At 33.0% G+C, this 23983-nt stretch overlaps 1 protein-coding gene across 15 annotated transcripts in view; it reads left to right on the top strand.

Annotated features, from left to right (window-relative positions):
- LOC111382992 overlaps window positions 1-23900 on the top strand; it is a 30091-nt gene extending 6191 nt beyond the window's left edge. For 2 of the 15 annotated variants that reach the window (XM_023007056.1, XM_023007042.1), the window contains exons 2-13: window positions 517-1046; window positions 1165-1266; window positions 1347-3266; window positions 3374-3556; window positions 3647-3709; window positions 6415-6675; window positions 6831-6949; window positions 19068-19375; window positions 19468-19552; window positions 20331-21683; window positions 21758-21816; window positions 23220-23896. In XM_023007056.1, the coding sequence (XP_022862824.1) occupies window positions 2601-3266; window positions 3374-3556; window positions 3647-3709; window positions 6415-6534 (1032 nt within the window). In that variant the 5' untranslated portion in view covers window positions 517-1046; window positions 1165-1266; window positions 1347-2600 and the 3' untranslated portion in view covers window positions 6535-6675; window positions 6831-6949; window positions 19068-19375; ... (2 more) ...; window positions 21758-21816; window positions 23220-23896. Of the gene's footprint in view, window positions 1-494; window positions 1047-1149; window positions 1267-1346; window positions 3267-3373; window positions 3557-3646; window positions 3710-6414; window positions 6676-6830; window positions 6950-19067; window positions 19376-19467; window positions 19553-19958; window positions 20090-20330; window positions 21684-21747; window positions 21817-23219 lie in introns of all 15 variants that reach the window. The other 13 variants (XM_023007049.1, XM_023007036.1, XM_023007111.1 and 10 more) reach the window with 12 other exon arrangements.
- Window positions 23901-23983: the final 83 nt, after the last annotated feature.

The following is a 23983-nucleotide window of genomic DNA, read 5'->3' as shown; positions in this document are numbered from 1 at the left end:
GGCCAAGTTAAAGGATAGGTTGAGTGCATCTGGCATGGCTGCAAATGTGTTCTGGAGGAAGAAAGGTTGCGTGGATTGGTGGGAGAAATTGGATGATGCTGTCAAGAAGGTGTTTCAAGCTTTCTTGGGAAAAGCCACAAAGACACTGATACTTTTATTTGGTTTTTATTACTGATTTGTTTTTGCGTTCTTTTTTGTGTGTATTTACTAATAATTTCTTTAGTGCTATCCATTAAAAAATATGGTGCGAGATTCATTTTGACATAAAAATGAGGTAAATTTGATGTTCATTATGACATTTTAAAGCATGTTTAGTGTGGCGAACTGACTGCAAACTCATTTGAGTGGATGACGAGGAGTCTTGCAAAGTGAATTGGTTTTGTTTTTGTTAGTTAGGCACCAATTTGGAATGCATTTTCTGTGGAGTTACTTACAAATTTACTTATAATTACTTTTTGTGTTTATTTAGTGCTGTCTCTTTCTTGTTGAAGTAGGGTTTTACGATTTTGATCACAGACACCAGCAATGTTGAAGGGTAAAGATTTCATCTTGGTAGACAAAATGTGGCCCCTATGATTATTGTGGCGAGCAGCTGTTGAGATGCAATTCTACTTTTACGTGTGGAAGGGACATTTCTAAACTCAAAGGAACAAGTTCTAAAATTAAATGGAATGTTAATCCTGCACCAGTTTCCGGAAATTCTTCCCCACTGAATGGCATGTTCAATAGTTTGTACATTCTTCAGGTTATTTCTACTATGTTTTTGGCATCTCAGCATGGTGCCTATGATCAAGAGAAATCATTTTTCACATCATTGGACTCTGCAAATAGCATTTCTGACATTATATTTGCTCATGGCTATTTCTCTTGATTGCACAAAAATTGAGCTACTCGAGGAGGGAAATTGGAGTTCTCCTAATAAATCTATGGAGAAAGCTGTTTCCCATGATAATAAGAACAATAAAAGGGGTAAAAAGCGCAATAAAAATTCATATCCTATTCCAAGACCTTGTATAGATAGCCAAAACCTTGTTGAACCTACTCAGGTACATCTTCACATCCACAGTATCTTTTTCTTGAATTCCTGTACATAATTAGACTCTTCCTATCTTAAAAGTCACAAATGTCTCCAATGGTACTACATTGTAGTGGATATATTGGCAGGTGTATAGTGGCAATGGAGATATTAGACAGCCCTACAAGTTTGATGGTAAAGTTCTGGAGGAAGTTCTTGCTAGGGGGAATCTTGCATCTGCAGATGCCATGGTTGTGATTATCTTTTTTCATGTCAAAAACATTAACTCTATTAATGCTAGAAAGGTTTGTAACTGATTGACTGTGACCAGGTACCTGATAAAGGATTAAATAATGGAAATGTACGAAGTGCACCCAAGAAAAGTAGGAAAGAAAGGAAAAAGCTCAAAAGCTCGAGTTCCCATAGCTGGGAAGTTTCTAGTTGTAATTCTAAAAGAATTGTAGTTTCCACCATTTTGTTACTTCTCAAGATGGGCCCTCCACGTCTGACTGGACCCCTGGAAATTCAACCATCAAGAACTTTGCAAACAATGTTGCAACCGGGATTGACAGCCCTGAAGCAAATCCTGATCATTGTTGTGAAAATATAGTGGCTCAATGTGGGAAGACACATGATTCTTCTGCTGAAATTAGTGATAGCCTTGGTTTGAAGCACCATCAAAACTCAGAGTGATCCAAAATGGTGCTGAAACTGCCAGGGTTGATCTTCTGACTGATATTGTGGATTTTGATGCAACTTCTGTTAGGCCTGTGGTTGAAGATAATAATGATCTGTGTGGTGGAGTTATTGACAGTGGAAATTATGCACATTCAAATGGAACTTATCAAAAGACGGGTTTTCTAGGGAAACAAATACAAGGTAGTAAGGCAGAAGAAAAAACATTTCGTATTCAGGAGCAAGGAAAGATGGGTAATTTTGGAGCCACAAGTTCGTCAGCATACATCTCTTATGAATGGCACAATTTAGCTACCATTCATCCTTCTTCCACAACTCATCTACCTACTGCCACAGATAGATTGCATCTTGATGTTGGTCACAGTTGGCAAAATCATTTTTACCAATCTTTTGTAAAAAAATGTACAAATAGGAAATTCTTCTGTTGAAACTAGGTGTGGTGGAGTTGTATGTCGACATCTGCCAATGAGTTTAGATTGGCCTCCTGTGTTGCATGGTGTTAATAGAGTATCACCATCAGTTACTTGCAATTATGATTCTGATTTTGTCTGAAGATGACAGTCGTCTCTTCTGCAATGTGTCACTGCTCAACGCATGCAGCATGGTACACTTGCATCAGAGGATGAAATCCTTTTTGGTGAATTCATGGACATGTCATAGGTTGCAAATTCTTGGGGACCAGTGGATGAGCAGGACAACCAATGGATGTCAGAAGAAGAGTTAGAAGTACATGCAGTTTCTGGGCTGGATTGTAATCAGTACTTGGCAGCGGCATGATGTACTGGAATCCTTCTGATCGTCCAAGGACTAGTTTCTCTTGTCCTTCTCTTTGTTCAGATGATAGCTCTTGGGCTTGGAGAGAAGCAGATATGAATAGGCTGTTGATAATATGGTTGCCTTCTCCTCCTCTTATAGCACAAATGGACTGACTTCACCTTCTGCTGCTTCCTTATGCTCTCCCTTTGATCCTCTGGGACCTGGAGCTCTTGGCTATGTTATTCCTGGGAGTGATATCAGCGGCACAGTTCTGCACTCTTCACCAGCGATTAATGATGTGGACAACAAGGAGATTGTCTCTGGATCTATACCCAATACGTCTGGTGATGGAGAAGCGAAGACTGGAGATTCACTTCCATATCCCATTTTGAGACCAATAATCATCCCAAATATGTCAAGACAAAGTTATGATAGAAAAAGCCCTTCTGTTCCACCAAACAGGCGGGAACAACCTCGAATTAAGAGGCCACCTTCTCCTGTAGTTCTATGTGTTCCACGTGCCCCTCATCCTCCTCCCTCCCCTTTTGGTGATTCCAGAAAACTCAATGGTTTTCGTACTGTTCGGTCTGGTAGCCAAGGCATTGGGGGTGTCAAAGGCTGGTTCCATGATGGTTTTAATTTCGAAGAAACTTGCTTACCCATGAATGGTAGTGAAGTTGTTTGGCTTTCTTGTAGAAAGAAAAGCGTTTCAGCTTGTCAGTTGACACATCCTTTAGCAGGAGCATTGCTACGGGATCGGCTTATTGCAATTTCCCAGCTAGCTCGTGATCAAGAACATGTATTTACATTCTTCACTTGTATATCTCATGGTAAAAGTATATTTATTTCATTTGTTACAAAATTGATGATGGTTTTCAATCTGCTCAATCTGCTACAATATGTTGGATTGCTGCTGAGAATTTGATCAGAAAGCCTTGCATTAATTGGGTTGTTAAGTGTGTTTCTCGTTCTTTCCAAGTCTCGTGGCCTTGGTCTAGGACAAATGTTTTTGGTTCAAATGCGAATGGTTTGTCCCTTCCATCAAGTGACATGGACCTTGTGGTTTGTCTTCCTCCCATGAGAAATTTGGTAAGAATAAGTTGATTTGGATTATTTGTTTTTTGACAATTTTAGGAAGAAATATTAAAGATAGATATTTCATTCATATTCAATTTTCAGGACCCTATTAAAGAAGCAGGAATCTTGGAGGGACGTAATGGCATCAAAGAAACTTGCTTTCAGGTACGCAGTATTACATAAAAGTGATCTCGTATTATAATAATGAGAAAATGCTACTTTTTCTTGTCAAAGAAAGCAATCATGGCGAGATAGATATTCTTTCTGCTCGTGTCTTTACATAACCCATAAATAGGAGAATTAAATTCTTTCTTGCTTACTCAAATGGTCTAGATTTTGAGAAATCAATTGCCGGTTTGCTGAATTTAGTGCAGATAATTTCATAATTTTGGTCCATTTAAGTTGAATTTGCACACATTGTCGGTATCATCAAGAAGAAATTAGGTCATAAAACTGAAGCAATAGAGGTGAACATTGGGGTATATTTTGGCTTGTGAGGATACAGCACACAGTTTTGCATCATGAAAGATACTCTTCTTAGTTCTACTAGTGTTCTTATCACAGGAGTGCTTGTGTAGTTAACAACGGGAGTCCACCTATATCTGGTCATGCTAGGTATTATGCTTTTCTGTTGTCCATGCTGCAAACAATGTTTTGAATACCTTTCCAACTCCAATACAATTGAGCACAATCCAGGAACATCACTCATTTTCTTATGCTGGTAGAGGACTGCTTGACAATTGATTATGCACTGTTATTTGGTCTTTGTTTCAAGGACTTGGTTATCTAGTTACACTATGTGCCAACTTATCTTTGAGTAAAATTGTGTTGATTAGATTTTTTTAAAGCAGATATAGGTCTGTTCAGAAAGTTTAGCTCTGCCTAGCAAGAAACTGTAGTCAGAGGAGGAGAGAATCCTTCAATCCTATGCTCATGTTTATTGCGTCCGATAGAACGGATATTGTATCCCTAAAAGATAGGATGTGTCGTTATAGTCTTTCCATGAGAAACGATAATCAATATTGCCTTTTCCACAACAACAAAAATAAGAAGATAAGCCTTCTCCCAATGAACTTGTGGTTGGTTACATGAATTTCATTTTGTTTGATCTAATTTTACTTCTCAAAGGTTCTAGGAAATTAAATATTTTTCAATCACCTGTGGCCATGTCAGCAGTTCTTTTTTGTGCAAATCCTTTTTAATTTGTGTTTGTTGTCATATAAATTTGTCCAGTTTGCACAACACCTGAATTTATTAGACTTCGGCAATTCAGCATTACCTTTATTTCCCATCATTATGATAGTACGCAACTGGACAATCTCAAATGGTGATAAGATCACTTGATAGGAAAGAATGAATTAAGAAAACCGAAAAATCATTAATAAAATGTTGGGGAAATGGTTGGGGGCTTGAAATCCTCTTGACTTCCTCAGGACTTACATGAAACAAGTACTTTTTTATTGATTACAGAGTAAAAAAAGAGAAATGGAAGCAAATGTGAACGATAAATTCTGTACATCATCAGCCCTTGATTTGCATTACCCTTTGACCCTGTTTAGAGGTGTAATGCATTTTCCCTTCCACACGAGGTGAGTGGTTTTTTCTTCAATTAGCGGAATGCTCTTTGTTCAGTGGAGTCCTTGGAAGGGAGAACTGACTGCCTACAATTCGAACTAGGTGCAATGAACATTGAATTTTAGAGAGCAATGTCTAGAATGATGGATAGGCTCGATTTGATGATGAGAAAAATGGATGGGCAGGAAAGAGAGAGGAAAGAAAAAGGGATGGCAGAGAACTCACCTGAGTCGGCTATTTCTGAAATCTTACCATCACCATTGCCGAAGGAGGAGATCAGGGGTGGAGTTGAATCTAGAGAAGACGAACGAATGAAAATTATTGGGAAGTGGGCCAGCAGGTAGAAGACCAAAATGAATATTTAAAACAGGCCCAGTTAAGTTTTGGTCCATGCAGAATCAAAACTAACTCTAGCAGCCCACCTATTAGCTACATTCCATGTATTTTCCCTTATTAGAATCCATCCAACAGCGTATCTCCATTCACAGAACGAGAACCCACGACTCAACCTATGTCACCACCGCACTACGATCTACTATCATGGCGAAGGTGATGTCGCCGTTTGAAAGGCTGATAGGTGCTGAGCTTCTTCTAAAGAGGGAGAAAGGGCTCATCGAGATAGCAGATCTCGTTGGAAATTTGGCGGCTATCTGCACTCAATTTGAATACAATAAGTTAGAAGACATGTTGGGGAGTACATTTGTTAATGGGCTAAAATCAGACACCTAGGTTGAAGTCTGTCTACTATGGACCAGTGGGTTGGGCTCTATCATAAAGATGACCAAACTAATTGAAGACAAAAATCAAGTGAATTTGGCAGTCTAAGACCCAAGTGGACCAAATACACTATGCTAACTACACTTCCAAATATGTGGGCTTCAAAAGGTATAGAAATCTTTCCTACCAGAATTGTGACAATGGAAGAGCAGGCAATTGGCACCACAAGCACTTTCTTGACTCCCACCTTGAGGACAAGGTGAATTTGGAAACCGGGGGTATTGATAGGCTCCAATATACCTCATGCATTCTAGAAGGACCTAGAAGATGAATAACCTGCAAGTGGGTGGAAAACTAGTCTCTTAGAGAGTAAAAATGGGAAAAAAGCAGTTACAAGTAGCTTATAAATAAAGAAAGGGGGATGGATTGGGAGGCAAAAATAGTGAGTGAAAACCATATTGTGGAGAATATAGTCCTCTCGAAGTGCTGATTGTATTCATGTTATGTTTTCTATAATTCATTTTCTATCGATACATATCATAATTTCTGTTCCTGTCTTGTGTTTTCATTAAACACAGGTAGATTTTACCATTAACCTGGGGTGGAACCTATTATGGTGGAAGTTCCACATGATCTTGTTTCCTATGCTATGTCATGCTCCAATGCCGAAAGAAGCAGATCAGAGGACTGGTGAATAAGGCAACCGTTTTCAGGCTGATTCTGCTAGTTCTGAGATCTCTACTTCTCCAAAGTGGAGTACCCTTGTGAAAGATAACAAGAGCAGTGTCAAATTAGTTCGTCTTGACATCAGTTTTAAGTCTCCATCACATACCAGACTGGTAATCATTTATGGGAGAGTTTTTATTTTAAACTCATATTTTAAATCTCTTTCCTGGATCTCATTACTTAAAAATTTCTCTGAAACTTGGGAGTCAACTTTCAATGTAATTTGTGCTTAAACCTCTCATTCTGGTGCTCTGAGTTCTAAATTTAGGTTAAAGACATTGCTGAACAATTTCCTGCTGCAACATCACTTACTCTGGTGTTAAAACAGTTCTTGGCAGATCGTAGCCTAGACCAATCATATTCAGGGGTTTAAGTTCATACTGCCTGGTAAGAACCTGCCTGTTGATTTTCCCACGCTCTCGAGTTGTATGTTAAAATTATCATTTTGGTTGTTTTGTGGAAAATTTGATAGTTGTCTTTGGCGTACCACTTTGAGGTTCCCCACAGAAGAATTTTTTCCCCTGAATTAGTTAAAAAATCTGAATGAGATAAAGCTACTGTAAAAAGAGAACGAAAAATCATTGGTATATATGTAGTTTGCTTGTGAAGTATACCTTTGACAATGACTTATTTTCCAGTAATCTGCATGGTTCTTTACTATACTTTTAAGAATATGAATAATTTCGTGTTATGACTGTATTTTGCTGAAGCTTGAAACTGCATTAAAGAATCATAAACTTGTATGGATGTTTTTGTTTTTGTACAAATTACTCTGACGAGATCACCTGTCTTTTGGATACCGGATAGGCTTCCATCTGCAAATTACCATTGCATAATGTGAATCCTATGAGATTTTTTTTAAAAAAAAAAAAAAATGGTGACCGCCGTCATCGGACAACAGTAAGACCTGTGTGTCTGAGGCCGGTTGACTGACCTGGAGATCAGATTCTTATAGAAACCATGGTTCTTGTTTCTGTAATTGATCCTGATGCACGGATTGACTAGCATTCTGGTCAATTATAGACTCTCAGATGGTGACATCTGCTCGAGTGCTCCAAAAATGATGGAACTATGCCTCAACTGTCCTATCAATTTATTGTTTGTAGTTTTTTATTACTTTATTGCATAAACGTATGAAGGCTCTCTTTAATTTCAAATTCTATTTTGCTACTGATTAAATGATAATGCTATAAATGATGGATATAAGATACCGGATAGAGACTCGTTAATAAATAAAATACAAAATAGTGAGATATTTTCTAAATTTAACTACAAATATGGATTTTTAGCAAATCAAAATGGCAAAAGATTTTATTCATTGGACAGCTTTTACTACTCCACTAGGACATTTTGAATGGTTAGTCATGCATTTTGGGTTAAAAAGATGCACCCTCTATTTTTCAAAGAAAGATAGATAGCATTTTTAATTATCTTCCATTTGTTTGTGTATATATAGACGATATTTTAGTACATAATAAAAATCATAAAGAACATATGAAGGATTTAGAGATAGCTTTAAATAAGTTCATAGAAAATGGTTTAATTATAAGTAAAAAAGAAAATGAAAATAAATAAACAAAAAGTTGTGTTTTTAGGCATAATTCTAGGAGAAAGAAAAATTCAGCTGCAACCGTATATAGTACAGACAATTCTACAATTTCTAGTTGAAGACACTAAGAAATTACAAGCCCTTTTAGGATTTTGAATTATGCTACACATTTTATTAAAGATTTAGGAAAGAAAGTAGGATCTTTGTATAGTAAGTTACCTAGCAAATGACAAATATTTTAATCAGATATAGAAATAGTTAAACAGATAAAAGAAGTTAAAAATTTACCACCATTAGAATTACCTTTAGATGGTGAATAAAAAATAATAGAAGTAGATAGATGTGAACTAGGATAGGAAGTTATTTTATATTCTAAACCAAATAAATATAGTGATAAAAAGGAAGAAAAGATTTGTAGATAGCCAGTGAAAAATATAAAATAAAAGAAAAATACTTAACTAGCTTAAATTATAAAATAATGGCCATCATACATAGCATGGAAAACTTTAAATTATTTTTAAATACCGAATTTACAATTAGAACAAATTGTAAAGCTATAGTAAAATTTATTAGCTCCCGTTTGTTTCTCATTTTTGGAAAAATGAGAATGAAAAATATAGCCGTTACAGGTCATACACAAGAAATAAAAATTCAAATTTGGTGGTTTGATGTGATGGATAACGGTTATATTTTTCATTTTAATGAGGAAAAATGGGAACCAAACGGGCTTAAAAAGAAAACTTTGACAAAATGAGATAGAAAAAAAGATGTTAAAATTATATGAGATATTGAACATTTATAAAATAAGTATAGAACACATACGAGAAAAATAATATTTTGGCAGAGGAGGCTAGCGAGTTGGAAACGTACGTACCTCTCGAAGGGAGGCGGTCTTACCGTTATTAGGTCTACCCTATCGAATCTTCCTACTTATTTTTTGTCATTGTTTCCTATTCCCGTTTCAGTGGCAAAAAGATTAGAGATGATTCAAAGGGAGTTTTTATGGGAAGGGTTAGGGGAGGAGAGGAAACTTCACTTGGTTAATTGAGATACGGTTTGTTCTCTCGTAAGGACGAGAGACCTCGGATTGAGGAGTCTGATATTGTTTAATAAGGTCTTGTTGGGTAAGTGGTTGTGGCGATTCGGCGTGGAGAAGGATAGCTTTTGGAGAGAAATTATAGAGGCGAAATATGGTGTCATGGAGGAGGGATGGTGCTCAGTTGAGGTTCGGGGTTCTTATGGGGTGAGTTTGTGGAGGTATATCCGACAAGGGTGGAGAGACTTTCGGGATAGATTGACGTTTGTGGTGGGGAATGACAATACTATTAAATTTTGGGAAGATTGTTGATGTGAAAATCGACCGTTAAGAGTGGGGTTTCCTTCTCTATATCGTATTGCTTTAATGCCATATGCTATGGTGAATGAGATTTTACATATACATAATGGGAATCTCAGCTAGAACATTGCTTTTAGTAGGGGTTTGTAGGACTGAGAGTTGGATAATTATGCGATGCTTGTGACCTCTTTGTATGAGGAGCACATCAGGGTAGGAGAGGGTGATTGTAGCATGTGGAGGTTGGTATGGGATGGTATTTTCTTGGTACTTATTTTAGGTCTTATTGGGACCCGTGGAGAGCTCATTCCCCTAAAAGATGATATGGCAATGTAAACTACTCCTTCGGGTGGCATTTTTACTATATGGACGGTTATGAAGAGACGTGTGTTAACTTTGGATAACCTCCGAATAATGGATTTTTATGTTACGAAGTGGTGTTATATGTGGAGGAAAAAATTTCAGTACCAAATATTTAGCAAAAAAAAAACTATATCTGATGGCTTTCCAAGAAAGAAATGATGAATTATCAGGACAATAAAATACAGAGGAAGAATACATACCCGATGACAAAATCAATGAATGGATGTAGATCTAAAAGAAGTTTGCATAAAAATGATGGGCAGATAAGTACAATAATTTAAAAAGAAGAAAAGACGTAAAGGAAAAGCAAATGACAGATGAATAGTACCCAAAGGACAATTATCGGCTAATAAAGTAAAAAAGGTGGAAGCTTGAAGTCAAAAATTTCAAAAGAATCTTTATTTTCATATATCTGTAAAGATGTATTTCTAGTGTTTTCACCACCTTAGTTCACTGCATTAGAAAGAAACTTGTTTTAGAGTGCAGGATTCAAACCCATTTGGCATTTTCTTTGGTGATGAGATCTATGAATGTTATTGAGGATCAATCTTAGAGAATTCGAAGGTTGAGGCATGATGTAGAAATGGAAGAAGAGGTGCTGGTTGAGGAGTTGGAAAGTGTTCAAGCGAGTGTGGCGGCCCCACTAGTGGCTGAGCTGGGGAAGTAAGTAGGAAGAAAGTGGTAAACGGTGGTGATACAAGGCATTTGGATGCATTGCTGGAGGAATTGAGGTAAAAAATGAAGAATTTGCTAATTGATGCGGATTTGTAAAGAAGAAGAGTAGTTCAAGAGGTGGTGAATATAGTTGTAAAGATGTATAATATAAATCATACAGCTGTAACACTGTGAAATATGATTTTACTATATATCTTTACAGCTATATGAAAATAAAGATTCTTTTGAATTTTTTTCTTCAAGCTTCCTCCTTTTTTTACTTTCTTTATCGATAATTGTCCTTTGGGTATTATTCATTAGTCTTTTGCTTTTTCTTTACATCTTCTCTTCTTTTTTAATTATTGTGCTTATCTGTCCATCATTTCTATGTAGATTTCTTCTAGGTCTGCATCCATTTCATTGGTTTTGCCAATAGATATATATTCTTCTTCCGCTGTATCCTATTGTCCTTCTGATAATTCATAGCCATCAAATATAGCTCTTTTTGCTGAATATTTGGTACTGGAATTTTCTGTTTTAATTCTTATGGCAAGATGCTCTTGACAGTAAATAACTCCATTGTGCTACAAGTTTGGAATCATTATTTTGGATTTCTATCATTGCTGCGGTTTCTGAGATCCATCTTTTGTAATTAATATGTCTAATTTTTATTGTAGTATTTGTCTTTGAGGAAGGTCTAAAACTTTTAGGTCCTTCATATATTACAATATGATGATAAGCTGGAATTACTATATCATTATTTACAAGAGGTGGTTTGGAAATGAATTGGATCATAAATGGGCGACCTTTTCACTGACTAAGAATCTGTTTAAGTTAAGGTGGAAAAAATCTGAAAGATTTGATTAAAACATAAATAGTGTCTATCATGCCAAATTGTAAGGCTGGATAAAAAAGTTCTTCAAAGATTGTATAGTCAAAGAATTTGTAGGATAATTGTGTCAAAAAAAAAGCTGAATTTTTAGTAGATGATTCATATTTAGGGGCTATGTTTAAGAAAATATCGAGTTTCATTGTGATAGTAGCTTAGAATTTGAGAAAAATCGATGATCTCCTGTACGATTGACTTCTTTATAGAATTCCGAACAATACTGGCACAATTGCCGGTTTTTTATTCAAAATCATATAAAGTCTTTTGTTGTCCCGCAACTGTAGAGTCTGTTAATTCAATTCAATAAGTATCTTTATCTTATCAAAATAATTTCTACTTGTAGAAGCAATATCTTTAGATCTTTCTACGGTATCTTTAGAACTTAGTCCTTTTAAACCATCTTGTAACTTAAGAATTTCATTTGGTATTTACTAATGGTTTGTTAGGATGAAAAGGTTTCATCTTTAAGGATTTGTAGTTTTTCTTCTAATGAATGCTTTCTAAGATTTAAATTTCTAACAACCTTGGTAATAGTTTCACAGCTATCACAAAGTTGTATAGATGAGGATGGAGATGACGCTTGAGAAATAGCAATTTGCATGTTCATAGTCTGTCTAATTTTCTCAAATATATAAAAGTTAAATATTGTCATTTCTCTACAGAAATTTAAAGCTTCTTCTAGTGTATAGAATCCTTTGAAAAAGGGGTCTGAAAATCTTTCTACTTATTGTAAGACTTCTGGCCAATAGTTAAATATACCAGGCTTTTTACCTTTAGTGATTGTAAAGAAAATAAAATTTCTGCTTGCTACTTGATTATGAATTTGTCTAAAATGATTAGCTAAGGTAGAGATAACTCTCTTCAATTATTCCTAGGAGGAAGTAGGTCTTAGGAAAACTCATTCCTCGTCTTGTATCACTAAGGTACGTTGTAGCTTTGCTAATGCTGTCTAATTTTTGTTTAGAGTCACGTGCTATTCAAAGATTATCTAGTACACAACGCTGTCTTTCTGGAAGTCTTTCTAAATTATTTTCTCTAAATCGAAGATTAGATTCTTGTGGGGCCACTTTTAGATTGACATTCCCAAAGTTCATTATCCTTTGATCCATCTATACCATGAAAATAATAGGTTAGAAAATTAATAACTTGTCCACTTAAATTATCTGCCAAAATATTATTTTCTCGTCAATGTGTTCTATATTGATTTTATAATTATTTAATATCTCATATAATTTTAACCATCTTCTTTTATGTCTTATTTTGTCGAAGTTTTCTTTTTAATTAATCAATGTGTTCTATATTGATTTTATAATTATTTAATATCTCATATAATTTTAACCATCTTCTTTTATGTCTTATTTTGTCAAAGTTTTCTTTTTAATTAATTTTACTATAGCTTCACAATCTTTTCTAATTGTAAATTCCGTATTTAAAAATAATTTAAAGTTTTGTATTCTATGTATGATGACCATTATTTTATAATCTAAACTAGTTAAATATTTTCCTTTTATTTTATATTTTCCATTGGCTATCTACAAATCTTTTCTTCCTTTTTGCCACTATATTTCTTTGATTTAGAATATAGAATTCATCTCCATCCTAGTTTACATTCATCTGTTTCTATTATTTTATATTTACTATCTAAAGGTAATTTTAATAGTGGTAAATTTTTAACTTCTTCTTTTATCTAGTTCTCTATATTTTTGCCATTTGCTAGATAACTTACTAATACAATGATCCTACTTTCTTTCCTAAATCTTTAATAAAATGTCTAGCATAATTCAATTCCTAAAAGGGCTTGTAACTTCTTAGTTTCTTCAATTTTGTTTAGAAATTGTAGAATTGTCTATACTATACACGGTTGCAGTTGAATTTTTCCTTTCCTAAAATTATGCCCAAAAATTCAATTTTTTGTTTATTTATTTCCATTTTCTTTTTACTTATAAGTAAACCATTTTCTATGAAATTATTTAAAGCTATCTATAAATGTTTCATATGTTCTTTATGAATTTTACTATGTACTAAAATATCTTCTATACATATACAAACAAATGGAAGAGAATTAAAAATGTTATCCATCTTTCTTTGAAAAATAGAGGGTGTATTTTTTAACCCAAAATGCATGACTAACATTCAAAATGTCATATTGGAGTACTAAAAGCTGTCCAGGGAATATAATCTTTTGCCATTTTTATTTTAAAAAATTTGGATTTCCAGTCAAATTTAGAAAATATCTTACTATTTTGTATTTTATTTATTAACATGTATCTGGTATCTTATAATTATCTTCTATAGTATTAGCATTTAATCTTTTGTAGTTTATGACCATTCATGCTTTTATCTTTTAATTTCATTTTGATTTCTAACCATAAAGGTTGCTGATCTATGTTGACTAGTAGATGGTTTTATTACTTTTAAATCTAATAACTCTTTAATCTGTATACTAAAATCTTCTCTGTCTTGATTTGTATGTTTTCTGATTTTTATATTTTCATTTATGATTTCTAATTTAGCTTCTATTTTATTTTTATCTCAATGTTTTATAGGGTCTTCTACTATTATTTGAATTTTTTTTAGCTAGTTCTAAAATTCTTATACAATCTACCTTAGATGATGTCTTATTAAAAATTATTAATTCTTTAGTTCTTAGTATGAAATCAGTCTTTAAAGTTTCTAAAGATAAATGCTTTAAACTGTCTAAATTTTCTTCGAGGACTAGATCTGTTGTTTGTGAATGTAGGGATCCACCACGCTTCGATCGCAACTCTGATGATTCTATTGTATTAATAATAAATGTATCTTTTCCAAAAGTTATAACATCAGGAGTAATTGTTATACTTCAATTTCTACTTATTAAGAATTTTATACCTTTAACAAATTTGTCTTTTGTTGATTTACAACTAATGTAGTTGTTGAACTATATTGTCTTTCTTGAAATTTAATCTTACAATCATCAAAAAGCCTTTCTTCAAATCACATTTTACTACTGTCCATTTGACTACCTCTTATTTCATATTTTAGTTTATGTCTGTGGTCTTCTGGAACCAAGTTTTTTCTAATTATGTTAAATGTACATCTTGTGTCTATTAAGGTTACTAAATTTAATTTTATCATTTTATTGAACTAAGTCTTTGCTAATTATGTTAAATGTACATCTTGTGTCTATTAAGGTTACTAAATTTAATTTTATCATTTTATTGAACTAAGTCTTTGCTAATTATGTTAAATGTACATCTCATGTCTATTAAGGCAACTAAATTTAATTTTATCATTTAATTTATTTGTATTTCTATGGGTATCCTAAAGATTTTAGTTGACTTTACTTTAGATATTTGACAAACTATTTCCTCTAGATTTTTTCTTTGTAAGTAATTATTTTCCTTGTAATTATCTATAGGCTGCTTTGCTTTTCTTTTCTTTTTTTTTTAAGATTTCTGATCGTATATTGTATTTCTTCTAATGTTTCATATATTTTATCTATTTTATTACTTGTATTTATTATCTTATCATCTAATCTTTTTATATTTTTACCATAGCCTTTAATTTTGTTATTAATTTCTTCTCTAATTCGTAAGCAATTATTACATTGGATTTCTAAGCACTTTTTACATTGATTTCTATGTTTATGTCTTGGGTATATTTTACATATTTTGCATTTATCCATTAATGATATTTGTCTTGTAATCCATTCATGGACACATTCTTGTTCTATATTCATGACCTTTGTATCGAGAATTGAAAAATCTAGTTCTTCTAAGCTATCACTGTCTTCAAAATTACTTATTATTTCTAAATTGTTTAATTCTTCTTCTGTATAAATATTACAAACTGAGCTACAAGATTTATTATCAGATAATTCTATAATATCACACTGTATTTCTTTAATTATCATAAATTTAACTATATTTTCGCTACTTTTATTTTTATTGGGGCATTTATTAGCAAAATGTCTAGGTCTCAACAGATATAACGTTTACAATCCATTTTTATTTCTTGACTTTTTAACATGTCTATTTATTATAATTTGGTTTTTTATTTTTATAATATGTCCTACTTGGTCTATGGCTCTATTTGAGCTGCATTCTTGCAAAAAATGTATTTTTAAACAGTGATTTAATATCATTTTAACTACACATTTTTCAATAAATAATATTACATGCAAATCCAGAATTTTTCTCATTTTTTAACCATACATACATCAATCTACTATTCCAAAAAACATTTTTTCAAAATAATGTGGCTTAAACACACACTATATTTTTCTATCTAGATATTGTCTTTTATATTTATGTTCTTTATCCTTTTTATACAATTTCTTCTTTCTTCTTCTATAATTGTACTCCTATAGTGTATATAACTTTGAATAAAAAAATAATTTAATTTTTTTTATTTGTTTTTTAGCTACATCTTCTATACAATATTCTTTTAATTTATCAGTTATAAATTTTATGGTAGCACTAGTGGTTATATCTCTTGTTGGTCTAGATTCTAAATCTTTTCTAATTTTATCATTTCATGATGGTAGTATCTTTCTATATGACCTTTTTAATTATGGCTATATCTAATGCTAACTCTCATGTACTTGTTAATCTTTTAAAATCTAATAAAAATGGTTATGTATATTTCATGTTACTAATACTTAATTTTTCTAAGTCTTCTAAAACTTTATTCAGTTTGTAAGTGTTGTCTCTACTAGGGGCAGATCGCATAATTAATTCTCTAAAAAACTTGTAAAATTTCTAGGATTATCTCCTCCGATCATTCTTAATCTAATTTCTTCTGGCTTCAGTCTTTTTGCTGAATGTATATGTCTAATGCTATTTTTCCTAAATAAGTTTCTAAATAAGTCCATATTTCTTCTATATTAATTTTTACAGGTACACTATTATATGCTCTTATTACAGAATTTTTCCATTTAGTTATAGCACTAGGTCTGTCTTGAGATTTACAATTATTTAATTATATGATTAGTCCTCTATCTCTTGCTAATGGTAAATTGCATCCTTTTTCTAATTGTCTTTTTCCCAAACTTTTATATTTTTGTCTTCCCATTCATAATCTCTTGCGGGGGGAAAGGGTACTTTCCTCCTATGTCATATTCTATATTCATGGGGTCTCTTCTTTTTTCGAATTCTTGGTCGGTTTCTAATTTAGTTCTTTTGCTAGCTTTTTCCATCTTAGTTTTTATATTCTTCTGATCTTTTTCTATGAACATTCTAATTTCTATTTCTCTAGCTTTTATAGGATTTCTATAATATTTCATATCTATGTATCCAATCTCTTCTTCATCGCCCTCGATTTTGTCTTCACTATTTTTCTCTAACGTATTAATTTCATATTTACTTTCATAGTCTTTTATTTTAAGGTATCCACATTCTCCTTTATTTTCTTCTTCGTTATGCTTTCTGTGTTCTGCTTGATAATTGTAATTTTCAAATCTAATACCTAGAGTTCATTTACTATTTTGTATATCATATTGCCTTTTGGCACTAATATCGGTCTTTCTAAAGAATTTCCTAGATTCCAATCTAATCCTACGTGTCTCTAAAGAGAATTTCTTTGTTGGGATAGCTTTTGTACCTTTTTGACCTAATAATGTAATTATTTGATTATTTTCTAATTTATAATTGTTAGTACTATTTTCACTAAGTCTCCCTATGAATCCTGTGCATATTAATAAGTTATCTTCGTCTCTTTTCATTTGATATCCTTTATTTTTTATTCCTATTTTAATTTCTTTATAAAAACTTTTTGTTTTAACTAAATAGTCCGGTGTATAATATACAATTCTACCTTTATTGTTCATGTCTAATTCTATGCTTTCTAATAATCCTGATTCTATGTTTCTGAACTGTCTCTGAACCTACTATCATATAAACATATTAATACTTTAGCTTCTAAATTTTCTGTATGAAATCCTTTCACTCCTACTATTGCTAATCCCAAATGAGTTAGTTAAAGATTTTTATTGATAATTTCTTTATAATATTCTTTTTCTATTAAATCTAGAGATATAAATTGATCTTCATGTGTGCAAGAAACATATCTTTCACCATAATGTTGATTTATTAAGGATTTGCTAAACATATTTCCTTTTTTATGTATATCTAAAGCTTTTACTAATTTTAATTTATTTTTTCTAAAAGTTTCTATCAATTCTTCTATATTTATTAGGGATTCTAATGTTGTTTCGGATTCTATCTTTCCACTTAATGTCCTTGGTAACGGATTACCAACTAGTTTACTACTACTAGCTACAATTTGTTTTCTTTTATACATGACGTATAAATCCACTTAGTCTTCTTAAATTTACTGGGTTCTTTGACTTTCTTTAAATCTAATGTTTCTAATTTATTCATTAAGAGGGTATTTGGTGGAGATTAAAAGTAGATTTTTTAGTAGATTGTAATAGAAATTTTTGAAATGTGCGGTTAAAAAGTTGTAGGGCCCATAAAAGATGTGGTTAATATTGATTGTTTGGCTTTGACTTGGATTAAAATCGAATTTTAATCCAAACCAATCAAGTTGTAAGTTATCTATATCTTGTCTAGTGTCTATTGACTTTTTTTTCCATAATGCTTTAATTCTATTTTCCAATTTTTCTAAGTTAGGACTAGTATCTAGTTCTCTTGTATTATAAAATTTTCTTTTTAATATTTCAGTATTTTTGTTTTTAATATATTCCAAATTACTTTCTTAAATCTTTATGTTTTTATTTATATTTTCTAATAAAATTTCTACCTTTTTATTTGAACTGTTTCTTTCTAAGTTTTCTCCTAAATTTACAAGTAGATCTACAATACTATTTAGCTGTTTATCTTCATAGTGTAAAAAATGTTTAAAATTTTTGTCAAAGTTACAAACTAAAGAAGTTGCATTTAGACTATCTTTTCTCTTAAAATTTCCTAGAATCTTTAGACCCTTCTTGTAACTTGAATCTAAAAAATTTTCTGCTGGATGTATACTTTTCTAATTTTTCTGACTATTCCTTGAGAATACTAAATCTGAAAGTTAATTTCTTCATAATCTCCATTAATGTATTTTTTGAGAAATGAATTCGAGTGAATAACAGAGAGTTCAAAATTAAGCATAGTAAATAACATCTCTCAGCACAAGTTAAAAGCAGCTTGAAACATCCGAGTGTGTGCACTTTGTTTTTCGCCTTGCCTAGGTGCGATTCTGTGGAGCCGCCTTGTGATTTTTGACAAATTTTTATGTTCTTCTTTGGGTTTGATCTTTTAGTTCCACAATTTGGAATCATCCCTTTCTAGTGTCTCCTTTTGCAACCTCCTCCACTGTTTTTTTAAACCCCCAGTGGATAACCTTGCCAGACTTCCTTTTTTCAATTTCTCTGTGCCTGGCATTCAATACCTATGCCCAACCATATAGGCCGGGTCTAGATAGCTTTAACATCGTGTATCTTGCAGGAATCCCCCATTATAGATCCAGCTGTTCGATATGGAAGTGCTTCATGTTCTTATGTTTGCATGGTATCATTACATCTGTATACCACATTCTAAACAATTTTCTGCATGTCTATGTAGTATGTATTGCTAGCATATTTCTGCTACCAAGTCTAACATTACTTGCATAAATTATGACTTCCATTTGTAACATTTCGATTTTGAACTTAAAACTCAGCATATATATGTATTGGATCCATGAGTAAGTTTAAACTTGTATGTCATTATTTTGATGTCAATTTTTTTTTTTGCAGAGTTATGGAAGTCTCCTGTTCGACTTTCTCTATCTGTAAAAGTTTGTAGAAGATTCTTAAATATTTACCCACTTTTTTCAGCATTTCTCATTCTTATACATCCTTGTATAAGTTATTGACCAATAAGTCAACACTACATTTCTAGTCAGTAACATTTTTAATTACTATCTGCCTTCATAATCACAGGAAATTCCCTGCCTTAATTGATGATCTGAGCCATTTTGTTTCAGGAATGTCTTTGACTCTCTTCAAATGTGTATATCAGTACAGGGAAGTGGGATATACCTAACCAGGGAACGAGGGTGCAGGTAAAGCAGACATCTTGTTTATTTGTTCATATTGATCCGTGTTTTCACAGGTTGCCTAGTTTCACTGTTTCCTTTTCACTTAACATTTGCAGTTTTTACCCACTTTATTTTGATGATCCTCTCTTTCCAACAAATAATGTTGGACGAAACTGTTTTCACATACATCAATGTATCAAGGTCAGCTGATATTCTTAAATTGAAATTTTTTTTTTTTTATTTGCTCACTGAATAATTAAATTTAGGAAGTAATATTTTGTCCTATTATTATGGTTCGTTTCATTCCTGGACATCCCAACTTCATCCAATATTGAATTGATCTTCGAAGATTTAAGCAGAAAAATTGTAACTTCATTTCAAAGTTAGGGTTTCGGAACTTGACATTTAAATTAAGAGTTGGTCAATCAATCTAATCTTCTTGTCAATTTTAACAGCTCATATTCCAATTCATTGAACATCTTGTTATTTGCTAATTTCTGCTAGCTGGTGAATATCCACGTCTAAATTGATCAGCGAGTGTATATTCTTAGTTTGTGCACAAATCCATTTGGACATATCTGTGAGTCTTTTTGACTCATCTTGCAAGGTTGCTGATATCATTTAACATGTCCATGGCACACTATTCTCTGTTATCTATGCAAGTGGGAATGATGTAGGGAGAGACTTCTGTGTCATAAAATCTCTCTGTCTGAACAATGGGATGCCAAGTATTTATAGGTCAGGACATTTCTGATTGATGTTGAAAACTTAGTCAACTATTGTTCTCACCTGAATCTCTAGTATTCTTTGAGGCTGATATTTTGTTCTCTGTTACTATTATGACCAATTGGTTCTATTCAAAATTTCTTGTTTAGCAGGGTTGAGTTGCTGAGATGGGAAGAGTCTCCTGATATTTGCTCCATGAATTTTCACCTATTGATGTTAGCTTATTTTTATTGATTGCTGTTGCTTGGTGCAGGCATTTGCAGATGCTTATTCAATGCTGCAGAGTGAACTTGCATGCTTTGCTGATGATGACACACTTGCTAAGCCCCAATGTAAACTACTTCTTAAGATTGTTCCAAGCATTACTCATTTGATGGGATCCTAATTATTAGAGATGCCTCTGAGAGTTAGCATCTTAGAACTTCTGCCCCTACCCAACCTGTCGAATATCCTTTATTTTTTAACTTCTTTCAAAAGAACTCTCGAAAACATCTCAAGCATCATTTTCCGTTCATTATAATCATCAAAACCAAGCTGATGCTTGGATCAGTGATGATACAACTCAGAGATATAAACAAGCTGGTGATGACAATTAAACGATGTCAACGTTATATGCTACCATATAGTACAAAATCAGCAAAAGATTGATAAATCTGGATGCGAGATTCCAAATTTCAGAGAAAAAAGTGAAGAAAAATGGAAGGGTAAAGATTTTAGAAATGATGGAAGCACTGATCTCTTTTTTTTTTTTAAATGGAAAATGATATAATTAGACGAGGGTAAAAATGAGAGGAAGAGTTGGCATAGTTTTTATCTTTGTGTGAACTAAGATAATAGAGAGAAAAATTTGGAAGGCCTGGGATTGTCATTCTGCTTGTGGTCAAGGTAGTGGAGGCCAGATCTGGAATATCAATATCAGAAAGTGGCTAGAGGTAGTGGTTAAAGGTTTGAAGTAAGGTACAAAGTTACCAATGGTAGTAAGAGATTAGGGGTCGGCCCTTTATTGTAGTCCAAAATTTGAGCAATCTCAAGACGGTTGCACCAATGACAATAAGGTGTGTGAGGGGGGAAGGAGGAAGCGTGGAAGGTTGGGAAAGGTGGTAATGGCAGTTGTAGCTGCAATGGTTTCAGAGGACATGTAGTTATTAGCGGTTGTTGTTATCGTCTGTAGGAAGAGGATGCTGCCAAGGGTGAGAGAATGCGTGAGAGAGATGCTTACAGATAAAATGAGTTCTTACAATGAACAGCTAACACTTAATTGATGATAGTTTAGGGGCAGTGGCGTTTGAGAATTTGTTCCTTTTTCGAAATAGATGCTATTTTGGAATAGCTTCAACAGGAAATGAAGACATGCAGAGTAGAATGGAGAGAATTATTTAGTTTCTTTACTGTCATTCTTCCTCCCCTTACATTGCAGTCTGAGCGTTTTGCTATAATACTGAATTGCAAAGGACATATAGTGAGCAAGAGCAAATTGTGTGGATTTTACGTAGGCAAGATGATGATGTAATGATGACCATGCACCTGATGGACTGTCATCTGTAGACTGACACACACTTAATCCCTGTGAAATTATATGATTTGCAAATTGAGGACACGAAACAAGGTATGTTACAAAGTTTTTTGTAAAATGGAAGTTTCTGCAATTGTGATAATATTCTTATTATCAGATGTTACCAGGGTTGTGTGGTTGAAGATTGACTTTGAAACATCGATGGAGGTCTTGACAGGAAGTTGAGGTTAGAAATCACCCAATCTGTGATACTCTGATTTGTATTGTTGTGGAATATATTTTCTGATGCTATCCAATTTTCCATTTGCAACCTGATCATTTTTATTACTATTTCTTGCATTATAATTTCAACTGTATGCCTGCATATTGATTAGCCTGTGAAAATTGTTTTTGCCAACTTACAGATTCTTATGCATAGGTTTGTGTGCAACTCATGTACAAGAGTTCTACAAGCAAACCATTAGCAGATATTTTTTTCCCAATGGGCACTACATATGCATGCATTCAAAGTTTTGAGTGCCTGATATTTCTACAATTATTTTTTAATTTTTATTTTCGGGCGGACATTGAATACTTGAATATCTATTATCTGCCACGCAAGTAAAACTTGGAAACCAGCAGAATTAGATAAATGGACATATGATCTCATCAAATAGGTTTCTGTTTCTCTGCCGAATAGTAAATAAAATTTATGCGTCTTTATTATACCGTCTATGCTATATGTGAGTTTAAACATCAATGAAGACTACAAAGTAAGCATGGATTTTTTATTTTTTATTTTTTATTTTTTTTCTCCATTGCTACATCTATTAAAAGATCAATTCAAATATATGTTTCACAACAATAGATCATGTTAGCTTTGGTGCCATATGTAAGCTTATATTTGGCTTATGATTATAAACATTCAAACCACTTTTTATTCTTATATTTCGTGGAACCCACGAGTACTATCCACTTATCTATCACTCATTTATATCTATTTATAAATAAAATCGTTTATACACACTTCCGAACATGCAAATCAAGTTAATTAGTTAATGCAGTAGCACGTTTGAAATGGGATGAACCTATTGTCGCAATTTGGTAATGACCCAATATTGCCTTCGTAAGGAATCCTTCAAAGTGAGGCCCAAGTGAAATGGGGCTTGGAGTAGATTTCCAAACCTGATATAGGGTCGATTGTACCTCCCCCCATCAGCTATAGCTTTTGGGATAATAAGTTATAGACAGTGTACTCTCTGGATATTTTCAAGACATATTTGGTCCCTATGGTTGTTTTACCTTTGTGATCAATCTTTGAACCTTCCCATGGATATGCTATGGGAGAAAATTATTGTATGAAGCAGATTTAGCTTGGTTGTGTTTCAGAAGATTCAACGGTTTATTATCCCTCGAAAAGCCAATTGATTTTTCACTAATATTATAACTAGAAGACAACTTTCCGTTTTTCAAACGTATGCAAAAGTGCTTCCCCTATAGGTGTGATGAAACACTAGAGTATGTAACGTAAGAAGATATAAAATATCCATAATCTCACTGTCATGTATCATTTGAGAAAATTATAAATCTCTGTAAATATTTGATTCATTTGGGAGAAGCCTGTTAAGCTTAGCATACTTGTTATGGCAGGTTTATTGCAGCTGGTTTCAATATGATCCAGACAAGCTCCAGCAGTGGTCACGTTTACCGTTTGGTGTTTGTCCAAAAATCCAGAGACATGGGGTCCCAGTTGTAAAATATTAAGTCCCTGTTTGGGTTCCATTAAAAGGAGATTTTTGGGAAAAATGTGTTTTGGAATAGTGATTTGTTGGAAATAAGATTTTTTTTTTTTTTCATGTAATATTATTTTATAGGAGAATGTGATTGAAAGTGTGTTTTGAAAATTGTATTTTTGGAAAAACAGAGCTTGTTCGATAAAGAAAAGAGCCCAAGTACAGACTAGACAAAAAGTTTCTATCACATGCCATCTCCATGGCATTGGCATGGGAGGGAGATTCTTAGATTATACGAATCCACTTTTTCCAAAATCCCAATTTTAATATTATTCCATGATAGCTTTTCACAAATAATTTATTATTTTACTAATCTTTGCCTCCTTCACAAGTCACATCTCTAATCTCTATTATCATATTATATTCAAGTTCCAAAATCGACAAATAGAATTTTCCTTTCAACGATAATTTTCTCAGAATAAATCATATGAATTTCTTCATTGTCCAAAACTCGAACACAATCAGACTCAACTCAATCGGTCCTGATCAAAGCACCGTGTTAAGCAACTTACTGGTTCAACCAAAGGGTCATTGTAGGGTCGAAAGGTAAAAGAAAAGCTTCGGAGAAAATTGAGGAGTACAATCTTGTACTGTGTTTAAAAATTAAAATTCTTTCATTTG

Source organism: Olea europaea, chromosome 3, assembly GCF_002742605.1.
Source record: "Olea europaea var. sylvestris chromosome 3, O_europaea_v1, whole genome shotgun sequence".
Lineage (NCBI taxonomy): Eukaryota > Viridiplantae > Streptophyta > Magnoliopsida > Lamiales > Oleaceae > Olea > Olea europaea.
The sequence above is the reverse complement of the archived record's forward strand: the minus strand, read 5'-3'. Positions and strand labels throughout refer to the sequence as shown.